This window comes from Gadus chalcogrammus, chromosome 3 (genome assembly GCF_026213295.1).
Source record: "Gadus chalcogrammus isolate NIFS_2021 chromosome 3, NIFS_Gcha_1.0, whole genome shotgun sequence".
NCBI lineage: Eukaryota > Metazoa > Chordata > Actinopteri > Gadiformes > Gadidae > Gadus > Gadus chalcogrammus.
The window spans coordinates 5,793,900-5,814,812 of NC_079414.1; the positions used below are offsets into that span (position 1 = coordinate 5,793,900).

Consider the following 20,913-nt stretch of genomic DNA (forward strand, 5'->3'; position numbering starts at 1 on the left):
GGCCCCGGAGGTCCAAGTAAGTTGAGTAAAGTGGTAGCTAATCTTATTGGCTCACTCTACAAGAACAGATTATCCTCCGCTTACAGTATCACACAGGATTTGTTGGGATATGTGTTGGTGTGTGTGTATGTGTATGTACCAGAGCTGTATTGTTGTTGTCTGTGTGTGTGTGTTGTATGTATGTGTGTAACAGAGAACTAGTGTTGGTGCGTGTGTGTGCTTGCGTGTGTGTGTGTGTGTGTTGTATGTATGTGTGTAACAGAGATCTGGTGTTGGTGTGTGTTGGTGTGTACCAGAGCTCTAGTGTGTTTGTGTGTTTGTGTGTGTGTGAGTGTACCACAACCGTAGTGTTGGTGTGTGTGTGTGTGTGTGTGTGTGTGTGTGTGTGTGTGTGTGTGTGTCATGCGTGTATGTCTATGTGTATGTGTCTATGTGTGTGTGTCTATCTGTGTGTGTTTATGCATATATATATTTATATGTGTTTGTGTTTGTGTCTGTATGTGTGTGTGTGTGTGTGTGTATATGTATATGTATTTTTGTGTGTGTGTGTGTGTGTGTGTGTGTGTGTGTGTGTGTGTGTGTGTGTGTGTTTGTGTTTGTGTCTGTATGTGTGTGTGTGTGTGTGTGTGTGTGGTGTGTGTGTGTGTGTGTATGTATATGCATTTTTGTGTGTGTGTGTGTGTGTGTGTGTGTGTGTGTGTGTGTGTGTGTGTGTGTGTGTGTGTGTGTGTGTGTGTGTGTGTGTGTGTGTGTGTGTACCAGAGCTCTGGTGTTGGGGTTGGCCCTCTTGTCCAGCAGTAGCTTGGTGACTCTGTAGTGGCCGCAGTGGGCGGCGACATGCAGCGCGGTCAGGTAGTCCAGTGTGACATCATCAACAGGTGCCTTGTACTGCAGTAGATGCTTAACACACTCCACATGGTCTCCTTGGGCAGACATGTGCAGTGGGGACAGGCCGTTCTGGGATGGGGTCGAAGAACAAAACAAAGAGGTTAGATCGGCTCTTTGCACGACTGCCTCAGCATTCTTTGGAGAACAGATTGAAAAGCATTGTTAAAGCACAATCGTGTTCACAATCGTGTTCACAATCGTGTTCAAAATCAAAACAGGGAGCGGTGTGATACATGACTTAAGGAACAGGTATTGGTGAGGATCCTACTCAGCTAGGGAATCAAGCACTCTAACCGCTAGCCGATCCTGCGCCCAATTCATATTTGTTATCTCCTGTATTTTCTCTCTATGTTATATTCTGCGCGGCGTGCTGGGACCCTACCTTTGTCCGGGCTAACATGGGCGCTCCCTTCTCCAGCAGAATCTCCACGGCAGGGTCATGTCCACTCCTCGCTGCACAGTGTAGTGGGGTGAGACCATCCTGAGACACACAAACACACACACACGCAGATACACACAATCACACCCAAAATATGGTATGCAGTAATAAGTGCAGGTATTGGTTTAAACAGTAGAGGGCAGCATAGTGTCTGTGTGGTATTGTCCATACTCACCCTTGTCTTAGCGTCTATCTGAGCTCCTCTGTCCAGCAACAGCGCCACCATGTTGGTGTTCCCCCGCTTGGAGGCCACGTGAAGAGGAGTGATGCCGTTCTGGAAACACACACACACACACACACACACACACACACACACACACACACACACACACACACACACACACACACACACACACACACACACACACACACACACACAAGCAAACGGCTGGTTTTGAGTTAAACACTTCTCAATGCTTTACTGAATACTATTCTTCATTACAAAGTGTTGGATTAGTGAAAAGGTGAGGCCAAACATCATCGACTACATGAGTGGCCAACACAGACACAGGAGGCCCAGGCCGCCCCTGCAGCCGACCAACATCCTGATTAGTTAAAGTCAATGGGAACAGTTGGACTGACCCTGGCTGTGAAGTCCACCGCAGCTCCTCTGTTCAGCAGCAGGGTGGAGACGTTGACGTTTCCATAGTGGGCAGCGATGTGCAGCGGGGTGAAGCCGCTCTGTCAGGGAGAGAGAGGAACCAGATCAGGAGGAACTCAAGGAGAACGTATGGAAGAAAGCAGAATGGAAACATGAAGGTTTTCAGAAAGGTTAGTGGAAAGCAAGGGAGGAGAAAATTGGAAGGAATAATGGATAGATAGATAGATAAAGTGAAAGAGTGATAGATTGATAGATATCTAGAGATATTTAGTAATAGCTAGACAGCTAGACAGCTAGAAAGACCGAAAGGCAGACAGACAGAAAGATAGACAACTGGCTGTATAACATGCAGCATTCAGATGAAGAAGAAAGGCTGTAAAAATTAAACACATGCCAAATAACAATACAAATAACATGTTTAAGAATCAGCATCACTCTATGAACAAAATAGAATAATAAAGTAAAGCATCAGAACGAAGATACGTGCATGATATAACCACATTACAGCCAACATCTGGGCATGCTCGCTTTATTGATAAAAAGTGACAAATAGACTCTCTGTCCATATGTTTTTTATCAATAGTTCCTAGTTAATGATCTAAAATACAGCAGAGACATTGGGCAGCTCTGTGCTATCTGTATGTAATACTGAGATACACATGTGAATATTTGAACACATTTCTACATGATGTACATTTAATACGCATATATCTAGTACAGCGTTGGATCACTGCTTACCTTCCCATTCTGATAGACACGATGCAATTAAATTAGGAGACAGAATTCACTTAAAGGTCAGGCAGACAGCAGTTTTCATAAAGGAAGAGCACTGACAGCATGAATACACACGCCGTAATAATACACAGTAGACCAGAGCTAAAATAACAAACCTTTCTAAGTGTAATTGTTCTCAGCAATTGCCAATGAGCACGATAGAAAACCTGGCTTCAAGATGTTAAGACTGAATAATGTTCAACTCAAAATAGAAAGGAAACAACGTCAAACCCATAACATATCATTCAAACCATAATAAATCTTTCATTCACCTGAAGACTATATCTACATTGCATTATGTTCTACTTTCAGCCATGCAAGCTAGATCATATGTATATATTTTTTTCTTTCAGTCAAGTCTGTATAGTCAACACAAGGCAATGTCAGTGCTGAGTTATCAGAATAACATGCTCGCATTCAATCAAACCCATACATCAGGTCAGGTATGATAACGACATTGAGGAGAAGAATGTGTACCTCAGTGGTTCTATTGACCATCATCTGGTCGGTAGAGCAGAGGGAAAGAGGCGTTGGGTGAGGTTGAAGGGGCAGGGGGAGTCAGGGTGTTGGGGGAGGGAGGTTGGTTTGTATTGGTTATCAGGGAGAGGCATGACATCACAAGGCACGTTGATACATTCTGAGCACAAAGACAACCTGAACAATGCTAGTTTCAAACAAAACAAAACAAGCAGTATGATACAAGAGGGTTATCTCAATACAATAACAATAACAGTAATAATAAGTGGAAACATGGGAGCCATGATGGGTCCCACCTTCTCCACCTTGTCCCACTCATCTTCCTCTCAAGATCCCACTCACACCTTCTTCTGTCTCCTCAGGAAATAAGTGAATATCAACTATATAGATACTTAGTAACTTATATATCTCACCTATCACAATGAGATAAATAATGATTAACATACATATCTCACCAATGACAATGAAAGATATACATCATTACTATAATATATATATCACAATGACAATGAGTTATATGAACTAGATAAATAACATATATTTCAATCATATCAATGGAACATATCAGTGCAAATATATAATATGTAATAGCATATAATATACTGTATATGACAGCCTCATAAGCTCAAAGGGATCTCTATAAAACAAACCAGTCCACTCTGCCTTCATTCATCTCAGATCTACATCCTGCTGAGAATCAAGGTTATCCTTGGTATCCAGTGATCCTAGTGCTTTCAATTTATTTCACCGATTCGAACCCTGCACTGACTAATGAGGTACACCAGGGAAGCAGTCCGTCCATCGGGCTACAGCTCACTACTCAGCCAAGATAACAGCGTGCACCGATACAAAGACAATAGGGTTCACTTGGATAACCCCACAATTAACACCACACTAGCTTTAACAACATCAACATGCTCAGATCCCACATTCTGATGTCGGAATCAACTTTAATCTAGACTTTATTTTCTCTTCTCCACCCTTTCATTTCATCTCACTTTCATTCAACTCCGTTCCAATCCTCCTCCTCCCCCCTCCTCCCACTCCTCCAACTCCTCGTTCCTCCTGCCTTCCCACCTCTCCCCTCCCCTCCCTCTCCTCCTCCTCACCTTGGACTGGACGTCTGCGTTGTGGTCGTTCTGCAGCAGCAGGGCCGCTGACTTGGTGTCGTCCTTGCGGGCGGCGATGTGCAGGGCGGGCAGCCGCACCTTGCCCTTGGTGTCGTGCTCCAGCAGCAGGGAGACCACAGAGTTGTGGCCCTGCTGGAGGGCGATGGCCAGCGGGGTGAAGCCGTCCTGGAGGGGGGACGAGGGAGAGGGGCGACGGGCATTGGAGCGTTGAAAAGAAAGAAAGAAAGAGTGAGAGAACGAAAGAATTGAACAAATGATGAGTAGAAGGTCCATGTAAAAGGAAAAATCCACGGGAAAGGATTGTGTAAGAAAAGGATGTGTTGAAGGAAGCTGTGAGGAGATAGTGTAAGGAGATAGTGTACATACACACACGCCTACCTCTGTGGCGATGCTCTGGTTACCCTCATTCTCCAGCAGGTAGCGCACCACCTCCAGGTGGTTCTCCTGGGCCGCCATGTACAGCGGAGTGAAGCCATTCTGTAGAGGGCACACACACACACATGCACACACACGCACACACACACACACACACATGCACACGCGCACACAAACACGCATACACGCGCACACACACACACACACACACACACACACTCAAGCAGGTGCAGGCATAATATGTGTGATGGAATAAGCATCTCCTGATGTTATAGAACACTACTTTATAATGCCGAAGGAGCCCGAGTTCCACTTCATGTTTGTAACGCGACGCGCAAAAAACATTGAAATTATATTTTTTACGGAGGGAAGCGTGGATGTAGTTGGACTGTAGTTGAACTGTTCCGCACAAAGTCTATTTTGGGTGTGTAAAACAGGAAGATTATTTGGCCTCCTGATACGACTGAATTTATATTAGGGTTCGACCGACATAATTTTTTTTAGGGCCGATACCGATTTATTTTCAACAGCCTTAGCCGATGACAGATAAGCCGATACTGATTTTCTTGAGCCGATATTTGGAGCCGATACTACCCTGGTAATCCAAAGTTCTCGCGAGAGTACAATTGGAATTTGCTCCAGGACAGCTCAGTCACTCTGGGAACGAGCAATATACTCGTGTATATTCTAAGCCTCCCCTGGCCCAGAACATTAACCAATCACATCGATGTATCAGTTATAGGCGGGCCAAAAGCGTTGCTGTTTTACCGACCGGATACGGCAGGAGTCTTTTCTATTGGTTAGCTCTGCTGGTCTGGATACGTCACTCCTTGTATTCTTCTGATTGTTTGTAGTGTTATCCACTGTGTGTTATCCAGTGATATTTTAAAATGCATGCTTGGTGCTGCTGTCACGTTAAAATTGTACCGGGGGCCAAAATTGTACCGGCCTACGTCATCAGTTGTTGACAAATTCCAAACCTGCCTGGCAACAGACGACGCGATCGTATGTTGCCTGGCAACGGGCGATCGCGTCGAATGACTTAGGAAGGTTCTTGAACATTCGCAAACTTTCATGCTCGTTCATTGCACTCCTTCATTGAGCGTGACAAGACAGGTTTTTGAAACCTGCTTTAAACACTCAATTTACTAGCTAAATTTGATTAAAAAATTCAATACAATACAAATATAAAGTAAAAACAAGTGTTATCTAGCGATCGGTTATCTAAGTAAAAACAAGTGTTATCTAGCGATCCGTTATCTGTATTATGTAATTTGGTGTTCGGCAACATGAGCGCGAATGGTTTTTGAAACCTGCTTTAAACACTCAGTTTACTAGCTAAATTCGATTAAACAATTCAATACAATACAAATATAAAGTAAAACAAGTGTTATCTAGCGATCGGTTATCTGAATTATGTTATTTCGTCTTTGGAAACATGAGCCGTATGTTTTTTGAAACCTGCCCGGCAACGGACAACCCTTACGTAATTGGTTGTCAGGTTGTCAACAACTGATGACGTAGGCCGGTACAATTTTCGCCCCCGGTACAATTTTAACGTGACACTGCCCCTCGAGTTGGGCCATTTTCATTACCCGTTGCCAGACCCTACCGCTTTCTAGATGTGGGTCTGGATTTCCAGGCTAAGCCTTCCTCAATTTACATCATGAAAATGACACAATGATGATAACAAATGTGACATTGTCTCAATTTAAAAAAATATCTGTAAATCATGCAGAAAAAAATAAGAAAATAAAAATCGGCAAATTTATATGACTGTAGGATCTGTCTTCTGGATCCGGTGGTGCCTACCTGTGATTGGGCGTTGACGTCCCCGCCTCTCTTCACTAAGATTCTGGCAACTTCCTTCTGTCCAGCCAATGACGCGATGTGGAGGGCAGTGTTTCCTTTCTGTAGAGACAAAGCATGGTTAACAAGGATCACTCCGAGCTCATTATAGCTAAACCCCATCACTCCAAGGTTATGGGAGATCAACTGCAAGGAAAAAGTTTAACTTTTGGTGAGGCTGAGAGATGAGAGCAATGCAGAGTCAAGTAACAAGTCTCTCTCTCCCTCTTCCCCTCTCTCTCTCTCTCTCTCTCAGTCTCTCTCTCTCTCAGTCTCTCTCTCTCTCTCAGTCTCTCAGTCTCTCAGTCTCTCTCTCTCTCTCTCTCTCCCTCTTCCCCTCTCTCTCTCTCTCTCTCAGTCTCTCTCTCTCAGTCTCTCTCTCTCTCTCAGTCTCTCAGTCTCTCAGTCTCTCTCTCTCTCTCTCTCTCTCTCTCTCTCTCTCTCTCTCTCTCTCTCTCTCTGAAAACATGATCATGTGTCATGTGCGGGAGGAAGGATTGTTGTCGGCCTTTGCCCGCAGAGAAGACGGCTGGCTGAAACCATGAGTATAATCAATGGTAACTTCTGCTCCACACTTGCTCCACATTAGGTTATGTTTTAAATGACATTGCTTTGACTGTCAAAGCCATGTGATTGCTCAATAGGCTTTTGTTTACCTATTTCATGATGCTTTTATATTTTATAATTTCTTAATTAGGAGCCATAATTCCCAGCAAAGGGGAAAAACCTTTTCTCTCTCTCTTCCTCTGTCTCTCTCTCTTTCTCTTTTTCCTCTCTCACTTTCTTTCTCTTTCTCTGTCATTCTCTCTCTCTCTGTCCTTTTCTCTCTCTCAAGCTTTCTACATTCTTGCAATTTCTAGCTCTCTATGTTTATTAGATTCTATGACCCATAAAGCAGCATTTCTGTAGCAGAGTGGTTTGCCGCAGGTCCTCTGGTGGTGTTATAACCTTAGATCAAGACCATGCCTATGTCCTTGTTTATGTCATTTCTCTGTATCTGTCATGTGTTTGTGATAATGTGCTTTCAGGTCTCTCTGGTGAGAGAGGTTCTTCATGGTTAAATAGTTACATTCATGATCAAGTTAAAAATAAGCAAATTAATTAATTACATTAAACCCAGAATATAAAAAGAACTATGCAAGCTCTATACAGTCCAATGGTATTGAAAAATATCATGCGTGCAATAACCATATGATTGCCTGGAGACCGTCCTGATCAGGTGACCTCTCATGACACACCACATACGATACACACCCTTTTCTCCACTCTGATCAGGTTACATACTGAGGGGGACGGGGGATGACGACATTGGATAGATGCAGCTTTATGAGCAGCTTTTTTATAGACTTCTTAAGCATTCAATGAAGAACAAAGCATTTGATGGCGGAGGCGTACCTTGGTAGCTGAGTCGACATGCGCACCTCTCTCCAACAGTTCCTCCACCAGGTCCTCATGGCCCTCCTTGGCGGCCAGGTGGAGCGCGTTCAGACCGTTCTGTCAGACAGGGAAGTCCATTAGAGCAAATCACGTGACCTGCTATGCACTCATGGAGTTCGCAATGTAGAACTGGATCTGAGTTGAGTTTATTTTCCTGGATGCTTGCATCAGCTGCATTATCAAACGCATACCCTTTACATTACTCAATAAAAACAGGGACAGAAATATTAAAAGATATGTGGATAAAGGTCGAATCTTTTTTAATGAATGTGAATAAATCGATTAAAAGAAGTTCTGACTCAAAATGAAACAACAGTCAAGTGTAGACAGTAACCAGAAGTATCAGTATCCATTATTAGTAATACTGTAAATGTTCCTGAGAAGGCAAATAGTAAGAGTGGCCCAAAAAATTTAAAATACACAACACAACATCATATGCTACAATAGGAAAACAGAGCTTCACCTCTCCTTCCTCATCCTCCATTCCCAATCCGGACCAACTAAGGCATGGATTTCAAAACCTAAACCTCCTCTGTCCTCTTGCTTCTTCAACCTTTAGACGTGCCCTCCACCTCTTCCTTCAGCGGTCTTCATAAAGTCTTTCTTTCCTTTGTGTGATAATGGAAGCGTGATGCTTTCCTGTTTGTAGCCTTCACGAGGATCCTCAAGAAACTTCCAGAGGACTGGGTCGTTGCTGGCTCCTTCTTCCTTTCCCCCCCCAGCAAAAGCTGTTGGCTGTTGTTCACTGGTTCTCCAGTCTCTCTCTGGTGTCTCCTGGTACTGAGGTAAATAGAGTAGCAAGGCTATACTGCTAACACCCCCGGCATTAGCCAAGCCCTGTCCACACCCCCTTCACCCCCTCTCCTGCAACCCCATTTTCTGTCTAACACTCCCATCAGGCACGTACACCATACAGTAGCGCAATAATTATGTGAACACACATCTATGCACGTGCACGCACACATCAACACTCACCAAAGGGTGAATCGACAAATGCCAAATGGTTAGTGTCGTGATCAGGTTTCAAGGTTATGCAGCTTCGGATTCTAAATGAATACTCTGGTATTATTATATCATAATATAATATTAGGTATTTTATTATTATATAATGGTAGATATAGGGATAATATTAAGAAATGTGAAATTGAAACAGTAGGCTGTTGATCGTGTCCTCCACGATCAACAGCTATTTGTCCACTGCGGGAAGTAGAGTGATGGTGGACTTGTACCTTTATATCTAGAAACGTTAGTTATGATTTATCATGAGTTATATAAAGTGAGTGTCAGCTAGTTAGTTAATTTGCATGCATTATTTTGGGCTAAAATAAAAGCCTTGTTTTAATCACAGCCTTAGATTAGACTTAATGTGTCACATAGTAGAGTAGAGGGAGTGCATGTTCTGCTAGATAGCCTGTGTCAGCCATGACTTTCGAGCTATGATTCACAGTTAAAAAGTGACAGCCACATATTAACATGATTTGTGGTCGTAACATTTAAAGTTTAACCAAGAATATGGCTTAACTGGTCATGGAAAACCATTATATTCCTGCCAGTAGGCAAATATATTCAAATTAACAGCCTACTTTGTCGATCACAGCACGTATAAAACGTTGTTTGGTTCATCATTCTGTTAACAGGGTAGTCTGGGGACTGAAATCCCAGAAATCAGACAATCAGAATCCCTCATCTGTGTCATGATCCAGCAGTCTTCTGTGGAGCAGCTTGGTGCTCTGAGAAAGGATTGAATTACCATTTTTTTGAAGTCTCACGCTGACAATTTCTAACCTGTTTTGACACAGGAAGCAAGTTAGAGCCAGTGTTCATGTCAACATGTGCTCTATATCTCTTTCAGTTCTGAAATCGAAGGAGTTATGGATCATAATGGAGGAGCTTCAGAGGCCATGTCCTGGCTTCATGGTTCAGGACAGTATACCGCCAAGACAATGAGCACACAGGTGAGCGCTAGCCTCTTTGGCCTCTTTACCCTAATCTTTACTGTAGTCTCATTTAAAAGATTATCATCAATATAGATATATATTTGATATCTATATATATTTTTTATTTAGCTAACGTATTGAAGCGATGTTTGTCAGTGGGGAACAGAGATTAAAGTGCAATACAACTCACCAGGGATGAGGATGAGGGGATTAGTAAAGAGGAACGCTGCCTCTTTGTTCTGACGATGTAACAAAGTACATGCAACTAGGTGTTAAGCTAGTGTCCTAGCATAGATTTAACTATCATTGTACTTCAGCTATCAGCTATCAGAATGTGTTCACCACGACATACCCACATACATAACACATGTACAGAAAGGGCCACTCGTCTAGAGATATCAAATAAAGAGGCTTGTAGTCAACCCCATCAGCTCATCTCCTAACTCCCTGGACTCTCATGTGTCGTGAGCTTTGAGACTTGGTCGCCTAAGCTTGGCTCTGGATTCTCTCCCTGGCCGCTCCGCTGTGGCCGTCTAGGATCCCTGAGTCACCTCACCACACACTCTGTACACACTGCCAACACACACTACAGAGGGTGGGGAACAACCCCAACAAAACATGAATGAGAAGGAAAGATCTTGTGATCAAGCTCATTGACCGAAGAGGGTCGTTTTAGATTATTGATAATTATATTTGTAGATATTGCCATGCTATTATTTATTTCCTTGCACATAAATGTCAGTAAAGTTTTTGTCAATAAGGAATCCAGATCATTATTACTAATTTGTTTGTTTGCCTATATGTGTTGTGTTTGTGTGTGTGTGTGTGTGTGTGTGTGTGTGTGTGTGTGTGTGTGTGTGTGTGTGTGTGTGTGTGTGTGTGTGTGTGTGTGTGTGTGTGTGTGTGTGTGTGTGTGTAAGAGTGTGTGTGGCAGCTATTGATATGCTTCTTATTAAGCTAAAGGTTAAGAGTGAAAGTGAGAAAATACAAGCAGCTCATGTCTTGTGACATGAGTGGAATTAGCTTTGGTATTTAATATTAGTATTCACATACACACACACACACACACACACACACACACACACACACACACACACACACACACACACACACACACACACACACACACACACACACACAAGCATACACAGACACAGACAGCAGACAAAAACACACACAAGCTGTTACGCAAGGAGTGATATTTAAAGTTGATGTAAACAAGAGGTCACCTGACCACTGACAGCTATGAAGGGCACAGCTCTTGTGTTACAGAGGTGTGTGTGTGTGTGTGTGTGTGTGTGTGTGTGTGTGTGTGTGTGTGTGTGTGTGTGTGTGTGTGTGTGTGTGTGTGTGTGTGTGTGTGTGTGCGTGTGTGTGTGTGGCATTACCATCTGGGTAGTATGCCCAACTAGTAGCATGCTCAAACAGTAACCATGACAATAAACATTAGCCAGGATGAATGTGAGCGCTAATACCTTCTGACCATTAGCGAATCAAGAACCAGTTGAACAGTCATAAAAAGTTGATTGACTTCCACTTCCTGCCGACGCACAGCAACAGAATTCCATAGCAATACACACACACACACACACACACACACACACACACACACACACACACACACAGACACAGACACAGACACACACACACACACAGACATAAACACACATACACACCCTTCTAGGCCAATATCTACTTCCCCGCAGATTACAGGGCAGGGTTGGGGAGTATAGACCCCCTTTTTCGTTAGTAAACAATAACGTTATTTTGTGGCAGGGTGGAGGCAAAAGAATCCCTGAATGCAGAGCAAACACACGATCATTTAAGAGTCCTGTTTTTACTAATAGTATAAAGGAATGTGTCTAAAGTTCAGTCACATAATTAAATTAATGCTATTACATTGTGTTCTATATTGTGTTTTATTTCTCCCCAGTAATCCCCACAAACAATAATTAAACACCTTTTTCATCTCAAACTACGGTGGCCGCCTACTCTCAGAATGAGACTCATCCGAACTTTATTCAACGGAAAAAATAAGTAAGGGATAATCCCAGAGAGGCAGGGCAATAAACAGTTTGATATGCCCAGCTCATGGACGGCTTACGGTAACCTTCCCACGAGCCGGGCATTTCAAACTGTTTATTGCCCAGCCTTGAGGTGATTATCCCCTTTATTCTACTTCTTGCTTGCCAACATAATAAAACAATTCAAATACTTTAATAATTATGCTTTTTCTTATTCGTATTGCATGCTTATTAAACGTATACTCTGTTTGAGTTCATCTCCCTCAAAAAGTAGTCCCCTTTAATTACGATCGATCAAACATGTTTTGGACACCTCGAAGGGAATTATCCCGCTTATACCATGGTCACTTGCCAAAGAAAATAAATTAAGATCATTCATTTATATTTTCATGCGTTGTACAATCCAAATATAAAGTTTTACACATGCCATCATTTAGTTTCCCTGGTAAAGCCTGAGGGTATGTCTAATACCTGGAACAATGATTAACCCTGCAGTAAATAGGACGGACCTTAGCTACGATTTGGCAACGGGTGGTATTCTAGTCTGCTATGAGCCAGAGAGCTAACGTTATGGATTGTATATATTTATTATTCGAAATTAGTCCCAGCCTTTATACCACAGATACTCTAGGGTCTATAGCATATAACCGCGTTGTCTGATTACAGTTTAATTCATTTTTCACAATTTACCAGCTCTCAATCACCTCACCATTTTTTTCAATGGGAATCGTGACGGTCTATACTTTCAACATAAAGTGTATATATTTATAATTTGAAATTTGTCCCAACCTTTATACCACAGACACTATTGGGTCTATAGCATATAAACACGTTTTCTGATTACAGTTTAATGCATTTTTCATAATTTACCAGCTCTCGTTTTGAAGGCTGAACAGATAATTTGACAGCAGGTGTCCATATATCAGGGATTAATGGACACTAGGGATGGGTCGGTCACGAACGATTCATTCACAATGAACAAATCCTAAAGGTGAACGAAGAGACCTGATTTCCAAAACAAGAGAACTGATTCGTTGATTCTTTTTTTTAACATAAAACAACAAACAAAATATTAATGCGCTTCCTTTTTATTTTGTTCTGCAACACAATTGCATCCTTTAATAAAGTATTGTTTTATCTACCATGGAAACGGTCGAACCTCGCGTACAGGCAAATGCTACAGAAATTAGCTTTTTTTGTTTTCTGAGAGCACCATGACTGAAAACTTTTTTTAGTTTCTGTTTTATTCCCCCTCGTTTCCACCGCACGGTGCGGTTTGATTCGGTGCGGCTTGGCGCAGCTCAATTACGGCTGGCGTTTCGACCACCAACAGTACCCTTATTGTAGGACCGGCTGTGAAAAAGCCTTAATTGGTGTGCGTACCCAATACTTATAAGCAAAGGGGGGGGGGGAGCAGACACCTGTGAGATTGTCTGCCAAATGACGTAATCTGATTTAACGAACGAATCAAACGAACAAATCAAACGAACGAATCGTGATAGTGAACGGAACTGAAAGAACTGATTCCCGGAAAATAACCGTTTTGCCCATCCCTAATGGACACCCTGCAGCCAATCAGAATAAATTATTCCAAAAAATACAAGCCGCGTATTGATCTACTATCTGATGACGCTCTGCTCAGTCAGCAGCAAGTAGAACCGACAAGTTGGCGGGCAACCTGCCGGGTTAATGCCCTCCTCAAAAATATATGTATGTATGATATACAATTTAAATTAAATTGAAGGTATTATGTGATTACTAAAATAGGCAAAGATTAGAACGTTCCAGAATATTTGGTGTAGTGGCTAGGAGGGAACTTTGTAATTCAGTGCTCAGAACCACATGATGGATCGGTGGGTGGCAGAGAAAAGAGTCAGAGGTTACCAACAATAAAGAGATTGACAGTGAGTCGGAGGCATCTACAAGCCAGATTCCTCACAAGGAAACAAAGAAAAGGAGGGTGAAAAGAAAATACTGGAAAAGCTACTTAGAATTAGGATTCACCTACACTGGCCCCGAAGACCAGCCATTGCCCGTTTGTGTTTGTTACTATGAGGGACTGGCTAATGAGTGCATGAAACCTGCAAATCTTCACCGGCATCTGGAAACCAAGCATCGGGAATTCAAGTCCAAGCCAGTCGATTTTTTTAAAAGCAAGCTCCAGGTATACCGCACAAGCAAGAAGATAATGCAATCGACATCTACCGGCGGTGCTAAAGCAGTGGAAGACTCGTACCGGTTGTCCCGACTCATTGCGAAAAAAAGCATGCCACATACACTCGGGGAGGAGGTGATGTTGCCAGCAATTAAAGAGACTGTGGGTGTAATGGTGGGTGACAAAGCCAGAAGGCAAAGGGACTTTATTCCATTGTCAGACAACACTGTGCAGCACAGAATTGAGGAGATGGCCATCAGTGAACAAACAACTAATATTGCGGATCAAAGCCAGTGGGTTATTTGCTCTTCAGTAAGACGAGTCAACCGATATAGCTAACCTTGCCCACCTGCTCGCCTACATAAGGTATGAACACAACAGAGAAATAGAGGAGGACTTTCACTTTTGTAAACAACCGTTCAACATATGTTGAACGGTTTCATCACTGAACGTGGAATTGATTGGCCAAGATGCTTGGGAATAAGCACAGACGGGGCAGCAGCGATGATAGGCCAACACAGCGGCCTTGCTAAACGTGTGCAAGCAGTTGCTCTGCAAGCAAAATCTATGCACAGCATGCACAGAGAGGCCCTCGCATCCAAAAGAATGCCTACTGATCTCAAAACTGTTCTGGCTGAAGCATTGAAAACTGTCAATTTCATCAAGGCCCGTTCACTGACTCAAGACTGTTTTCAGTTTTATGCGACGAGATGGGCAGTGAGCACAGACAATTGCTGCTCCATACCGAGGTCCGGTGGCTGCTGACAACAGCGAACTGGATAAGAAATCTGTTTGCCATCCATGATGACTACACTCTGACAAACCTCACCTCCAGAGAGCAAGACAGCCTAGCCGAACTGTCCTGTGACACTGCTTTGAAAATTGACTTTTCTGAGAGATGCCTGCCTGCTCTTTGGCTGAAAGTTGCCAAGGAATACCCCAAACTTTCCGACAAAGCCCTGAAGCTGCTTGTGCCTTTTCCAACCACTTACCTCTGTGAATAGGGATGGGAATCGAGAACCGGTTCTTGTTCAGAACCGGTGCCGAGTCAACCGATTTCTTTGGAATCATTAGCAAGCCTGCTTAACAAGTTTTGATTTGTCGCGCCACACTTTCTCCGTGCACAGGCGAGCGAGTTCACGAGGATTTGTGCCGCGACAAATTCGCTGGAGTTTAAATATTTCAACTTTGACGCAAATTTTGCGTGTAGACAGCCAATCAGCGTTCAACAGCGTGACAACTGAGTGACATGCGTAACGTAACAGCCAATCAGTGTTCAACCGTCAAACTCGGTGCAGTGCAGTCCGGGGTGAACTGCAGCATGGAGGAGAAAGTGATTGTTGCCGTTTGCGACTCCCGGAGCTCTATATATAATAGTATATAATATATTATAATTGTATATATCACGGCCAACAGCTCTGTGCGCTTCCGGATGGCCGTAGCGTGGGGAGCTCTCATAGGGATTGGGCTTTTTGGGGTTTATTTACCAGCGTTGCTATGGTTTCCGGTCTTGTGTGATCCAACGGTTTATTAGGTAGGCCCATCTAATAAATATCTGTCTAATCAATACTTCATTTTGTTTATGTCAGTTGAATTTTGTTACAAGTTGATTGCAAATGAGCACTGTTAGTATTCCAAAAGGCACAAGCTCTTACTTGACTGTTTGCAGTCTGTGTTTTTAGTTTTATGGCACATAATGATGGCATTTGGGCTTAAAAAGCCAAACATATATTTTTTTGTCGAGACCAATTGATTTGAAAATGTACAATTTCCTAATACTGGACGCACTTCTGATCAGATATTAAAGAGATTTAATACAAACAAACACATTTGTACTTCTTTCTCATCCAATGAGAATCAATAAGAGAATCGATAAGGAATCGGATCGATAAGCAGATTCGGAATCGGAATCGTGAAATACTTATCAATTCCCATCTCTATCTGTGAATCAGGATTTTCCTCCCTGGTCATGTTGAAGACAAAATATCGGAACAGACTTAATAATGAACCAAATCTCAGATTGAGGCTGTCATTACTGGAACCTGACATACAAAAATTAACATCTGCAAAGCAACATCATCCATCTCATTAGGAGAGCATTTGTTTAGGCTAGTTGTTCTTTTGTTTTTAATAAAAGCCTATGTTTTTGTAAATTAATATTAACTAAATAAATATGACTTTTTTATTTTTTATTATTTTTAACAAGGAGTAGGACTACTGTGTTTTCATTAAATGTGTATAGGGCCAGAGTTCATGATCACATCACATGCATAGCCTTTATATATAGGCAGTGTATATCTGAAACAATTTGTTTTGAATTATAAATGGAAGAAATAGGGCCTATAATTATTTTAATTGCCAGTAAGTTTCTTGGTCTTCCGTTTCTGAAATGTTTTGCATATGTTACTTGGACAAACTCCCAGCCTGTATGTTGAGAACTTTGAGGAGATTTGATATTTGACTTTATCCAGTTCAGTTCAATTCAGTTCGTTTGTGATTACTGTACATATTTAATATTCCATTATCATTGCTATGGATAAAAGCCTGGTGTTCAAATGCCCTCGGGCACTTTAAATAAATACATTAAATAGCCGTCAGCCGTTGTGTGCAGTAAACGTTCTTTTATCAAGCCTGTTGTACTGATGCTATGTTACTTTTCGTGCTTTTATATACCTATTAAGAGGTGCGGGTAATTCAGGTAGGACTGTGTGTAGACATATTTTATTATGTGTATTATAAGGTGGTCCGCGAAAATTCTTATAAAAAGTGATCCACACACACTCAAAGTTTGAAAACCCCTGATCTATGCCATAGATCAGTGGTTCTCAAAACTTTTCTACTAGTGTAGAATGATATGTACTAGATATTTTTTCCATCTGAGTACAATTTGCACCAATTTTTTTGGGGAGAAAAAAATATGTAATTAACATAAATAATGTATGTGCGTTCTGTTTGGCAGTGTAAACATGAACATGAAAAGGGAGCAAATAGTCACAATTTAGTGAGAAACATGAGCCTGTGCTTATTGCAACTGTTGGCAAATTTCTCCCCAGGGTCAGATCAAACTGACAACATTTCTAAATACCCCCTGCAGTACTCAAATGGGGGTATGCGTACCCCCATTTGAGAACCACCACCATAGATAATATAACAATTATGTAGTGGTTAATCTCTAGATTTTATGGGATTTATTTTTTGGTCATACAATAACCAGCTAATTTGCTAAGAAGTTACAGGATCAATTACCTGTTCCTCCTAGTTCCCCAATTTCTGATTATGTGGACATGAAAACCCTCAGTGATATATCCATACCTACATCTGACAATACTTTATCTCAGGAACTCAACAACACAGCAGGTTTACATTGTGTGGATAGTTGGTGTAGCTTACTATTCGAATTGGCTTGTTGGCCAAACTAAACATGTGAGTGGAATGTGGGGGTGGTGGGGGTTGCGGTGGGGGTGGTAGGGTAGGTGGTGGAGACAGCTTTATGACACTGGTCAGAGAACCAAAGAGGAAACCCAGCAGGTGCGAGCCCAGAGTGTCCGGGGCAGGGTATTGGGACAGTGGGTTGTGGCTGCCTGGTTGGGGCTTGGAGGGAAAGCGAGCTTAGAGCAGAGGCAGTTTACGGAGGAGTCATGTTGTGCACTTTTTGCTGACACTGGTGTTGTGCACAATGCAGGAGTGACACAGCACTCAACATTCTCCTGTGCCTGGCTGTTCTGCGGTGGCTGCCTAGGATCCCTGAGTCACCACACACACTCCGTATACGCTCCCAACACTACAGAGCGGGAGTAACAACCCCAACAAAACATGAACGAGGAGGAAAGATCTTGTGAACATGCTCGTTGGCTCGAGTCTCTGAATAAGTCATCACACAATTAACAAGGGTGCAGAGGGCAGACTTTGATTATTGATAATTGTTTTGTCAAAATTATCAATAAGGATCCAAATGATTACCAATTTGCATGTTTGCATGTGTGTGTGTGCATGTGAGCATGTAGATATTAGTATTCACAGACACACTCTTACACAAATACACACACATACAACATACATACACCACTGTTCGGGAGCTACCTATCCCTGTTCCCAGGCCTGAACGGGCTAGTCCTGTGCCTGAGCTGACAAGTTGTGTTCGTGACGTTCCTAGCCCAGTGCCTGACGTTCCTAGCCCTGTTCCTGACCGTCCTAGTCCTGTTCCTGACCCGCCTAGTACTGTTCCTATTCAAACCCTGTTTCCAAGTACATGGTTAATTTGAATAACTGAGACATTTCCCTTTGTTTGTACCCTTCTTTTACACGCAAACAGAGAATTTGCCTCTAAAAATGTTTCTTTCTAAAAGACTCTGGCCAGAGTGGAGATTTTGGAAAACTTTGGTTGCCTGTTTGCATGTAAACTGAAAAGAACTGAGTTTTAGGCAACCAACGCCATATTATGCGCCAGAACTTGCACCTGCGCCAAAAGTGCGATTTGGGATTCTGATTGGCTAACGTGGGCTTGAGCATCTCGTTACACTGCCACCTAAAGTTTTGGAATGTCCTGACGGCATATATACACAGGTTAGTATAAACTAAAATAGCCGGCCATGTGTAAACGTAGCCTCAGTCTCCACCGCAGCCTGGAGGAACGCTTGGAGATGCTCCAACAGTTTTTTGCTTGTCTCGTTAGTGTCATGTTTCTCCCCTGTTTTAGTTAGTAATTATTTTCACCTGTGTTCCATGTGTTTAAGATCTTTACTATCTTCCCCCGTTATTTTCTGTCTCCATGTTTCCGTGAAGTAAATTGTCCTTTTAGCACCACTCTAAGTTCTGATCTCTGCGTTTGGGTTCAGGTCCCTGTGCAAGCCGTGACAAATGTGTTAATTCTAGAGGCCATCGAGAAACCATAGAGAAGATTGAGACACATTTATGTGAAGCATAACTGATAAATATGTTAGTCCCTTGTGCCATGGTTTCTTGGCTATCATCTTTGTTTTGGTATTTTTAAACCAAATGTCAAACATGTTCTAACAATGTAACAGACTCCCCAGTAATATAGGTTCATGGAATACCAGGTATGCCGGAGATCAATGCATGAATTTGTCCGTTTATCAATCCGTCTCATTATAAAATACTAGACAACATGGGAAGTCTTTCCATATAGTGTCTAATGAAGTACCTGATTACAGGTGCTGATGTCCACTCCCCCTTTCAGAAACTCCAGGACTTTGTCGAGGTTCCCTGCCCTGGCAGCACGTAGAAAGCTGGTGTTGCTGTCCGACTGCAAGGACAGAAACAGAAGACAACGGTATGAAGGTTAAATAAAACACAAACATCCAACACCTATTTTAGCTGTGTACAGGTCAAGCAAACATAGCATGTGTTGGCACCTGTCGAGCTGGAAGAGGAGTTTGAGGAATTAATTTATTAAATGATTGATTGATTGCATGATTGATTGATCATATTATACATACATTGATATATATTTCTAACAGACAAAATATTTTTTCGTGGATTTACATGCAAAAGTCTAAATTGCTTCAGAATATTCTGTTCTCGTTTGGAACAAAATAATACATTATTATGTAACCATAACTGATAGAGGTTTAGTATTACACTAATGTTGTTCTAATCTACATATTTTAAAAGCATGATTGTATTGGAATCAATCAGAAGATATGAATTACACAAGTAATCTGCTCTTGCTCCTGAACTCGCTGAGTGATATGAAAACACATTTCCTGTGACACATCAATAAGACAGCAGCTGGTGCCGAGTGATACATCGACATTCAGATCAATACTCAGCTCATTAAATACCACACATGAAGACTTCAGACCATGGAGACAGCTGAAGGGAACATATTTGTGTACATGATTGTATACACACATAAAATCATACACACACACATACACACATACCTACCTACATACATAAACACAGAAGCAGCTCCATATACTTCAGTATTCCAAGAGATAAAGAAAATGTAAATGATCATGTGTAAAAGTTTCATATCATCATATCTATGTCGTATATACAACAGAGATTGATCACAATGTTTAAGGTCACATGGTCAGGTCTGACATGTTTTATTAGGTACATGCTTTAGTGTTTACTGTGTGTGGACAAGGATTGATGAGTTAGTTATTGGTGAGTTAGTCAGTGCAGTCGACCAGGACTATGAATCCCTCTGTAGCATTATTTGGTGTCAAGGATAACAGTGCACAATAGATGCCCACACAAACACACAAGCAGAGTAGGGAAATACAACAAAGTTCTCTCTCTCTCTCTCTCTCTCTCTCTCTCTCTCTCTCTCTCTCTCTCTCTCTCTCTCTCTCTCTCTCTCTCTCTCTCTCTCTCTCTCTCTCTCTCTCTCTCTCTCTCTCTCTCTCTCTCTCTCCTCTCTCTCTCTCTCTCTCCTCTCTCTCTCTCTCTCTCTCTCTCTCTCTCTCTGATTGTGTCTCACCAATCCATCATAAGCTTCATATCCAGAATCAGCAGCCCCATGGTGGTCGCCTCCCAGGTTTAATTCCAAGTCACTCCCGATGCTGGCTAGTGTTTTATCTAAAGTACAGGCCTTACAACCTACTGAGTTACCCATGGTTACCCTAACCAAAACAATGCTAAAGCAATTCCAAAATAATGTTTATTATAAAAAACACCAACTCGCAAGTTGAAGCTATTTTAAAAGCGAAACATCTGCTTTGTATGATCCTTAATATGGTTTTAAGGTAAATGTCTTAATATGGAATGCACTAAGGCTCATTAATGCTGATATCTTCTTTGCCAAATCCAATTCATAAACGGCCCCAACGCTGCATCCTGTCTCTTCCATTCTTTTCAATG

General features: G+C 42.1%; 1 protein-coding gene across 1 annotated transcript in view; it reads right to left on the bottom strand.

Annotated features, from left to right (window-relative positions):
* The window catches only part of LOC130379048 (ankyrin-2-like), a 35,165-nt gene extending 14,489 nt beyond the window's left edge, over positions 1-20,676 (bottom strand). Inside the window, exons 1-11 of the mRNA XM_056585629.1 lie at positions 20,534-20,676; positions 19,247-19,348; positions 7,928-8,026; positions 6,497-6,595; positions 4,676-4,786; positions 4,289-4,474; positions 3,180-3,203; positions 1,910-2,008; positions 1,503-1,601; positions 1,271-1,369; positions 760-957 (exon numbers count right to left, since the gene is read on the bottom strand). Coding sequence (XP_056441604.1) covers positions 760-957; positions 1,271-1,369; positions 1,503-1,601; positions 1,910-2,008; positions 3,180-3,203; positions 4,289-4,474; positions 4,676-4,786; positions 6,497-6,595; positions 7,928-8,026; positions 19,247-19,348; positions 20,534-20,668 — 1,251 coding nt within the window. The 5' untranslated portion in view covers positions 20,669-20,676. The remainder of the gene's footprint in view (positions 1-759; positions 958-1,270; positions 1,370-1,502; positions 1,602-1,909; positions 2,009-3,179; positions 3,204-4,288; positions 4,475-4,675; positions 4,787-6,496; positions 6,596-7,927; positions 8,027-19,246; positions 19,349-20,533) is intronic.
* Between the last annotated feature and the right edge of the window lie 237 nt (positions 20,677-20,913).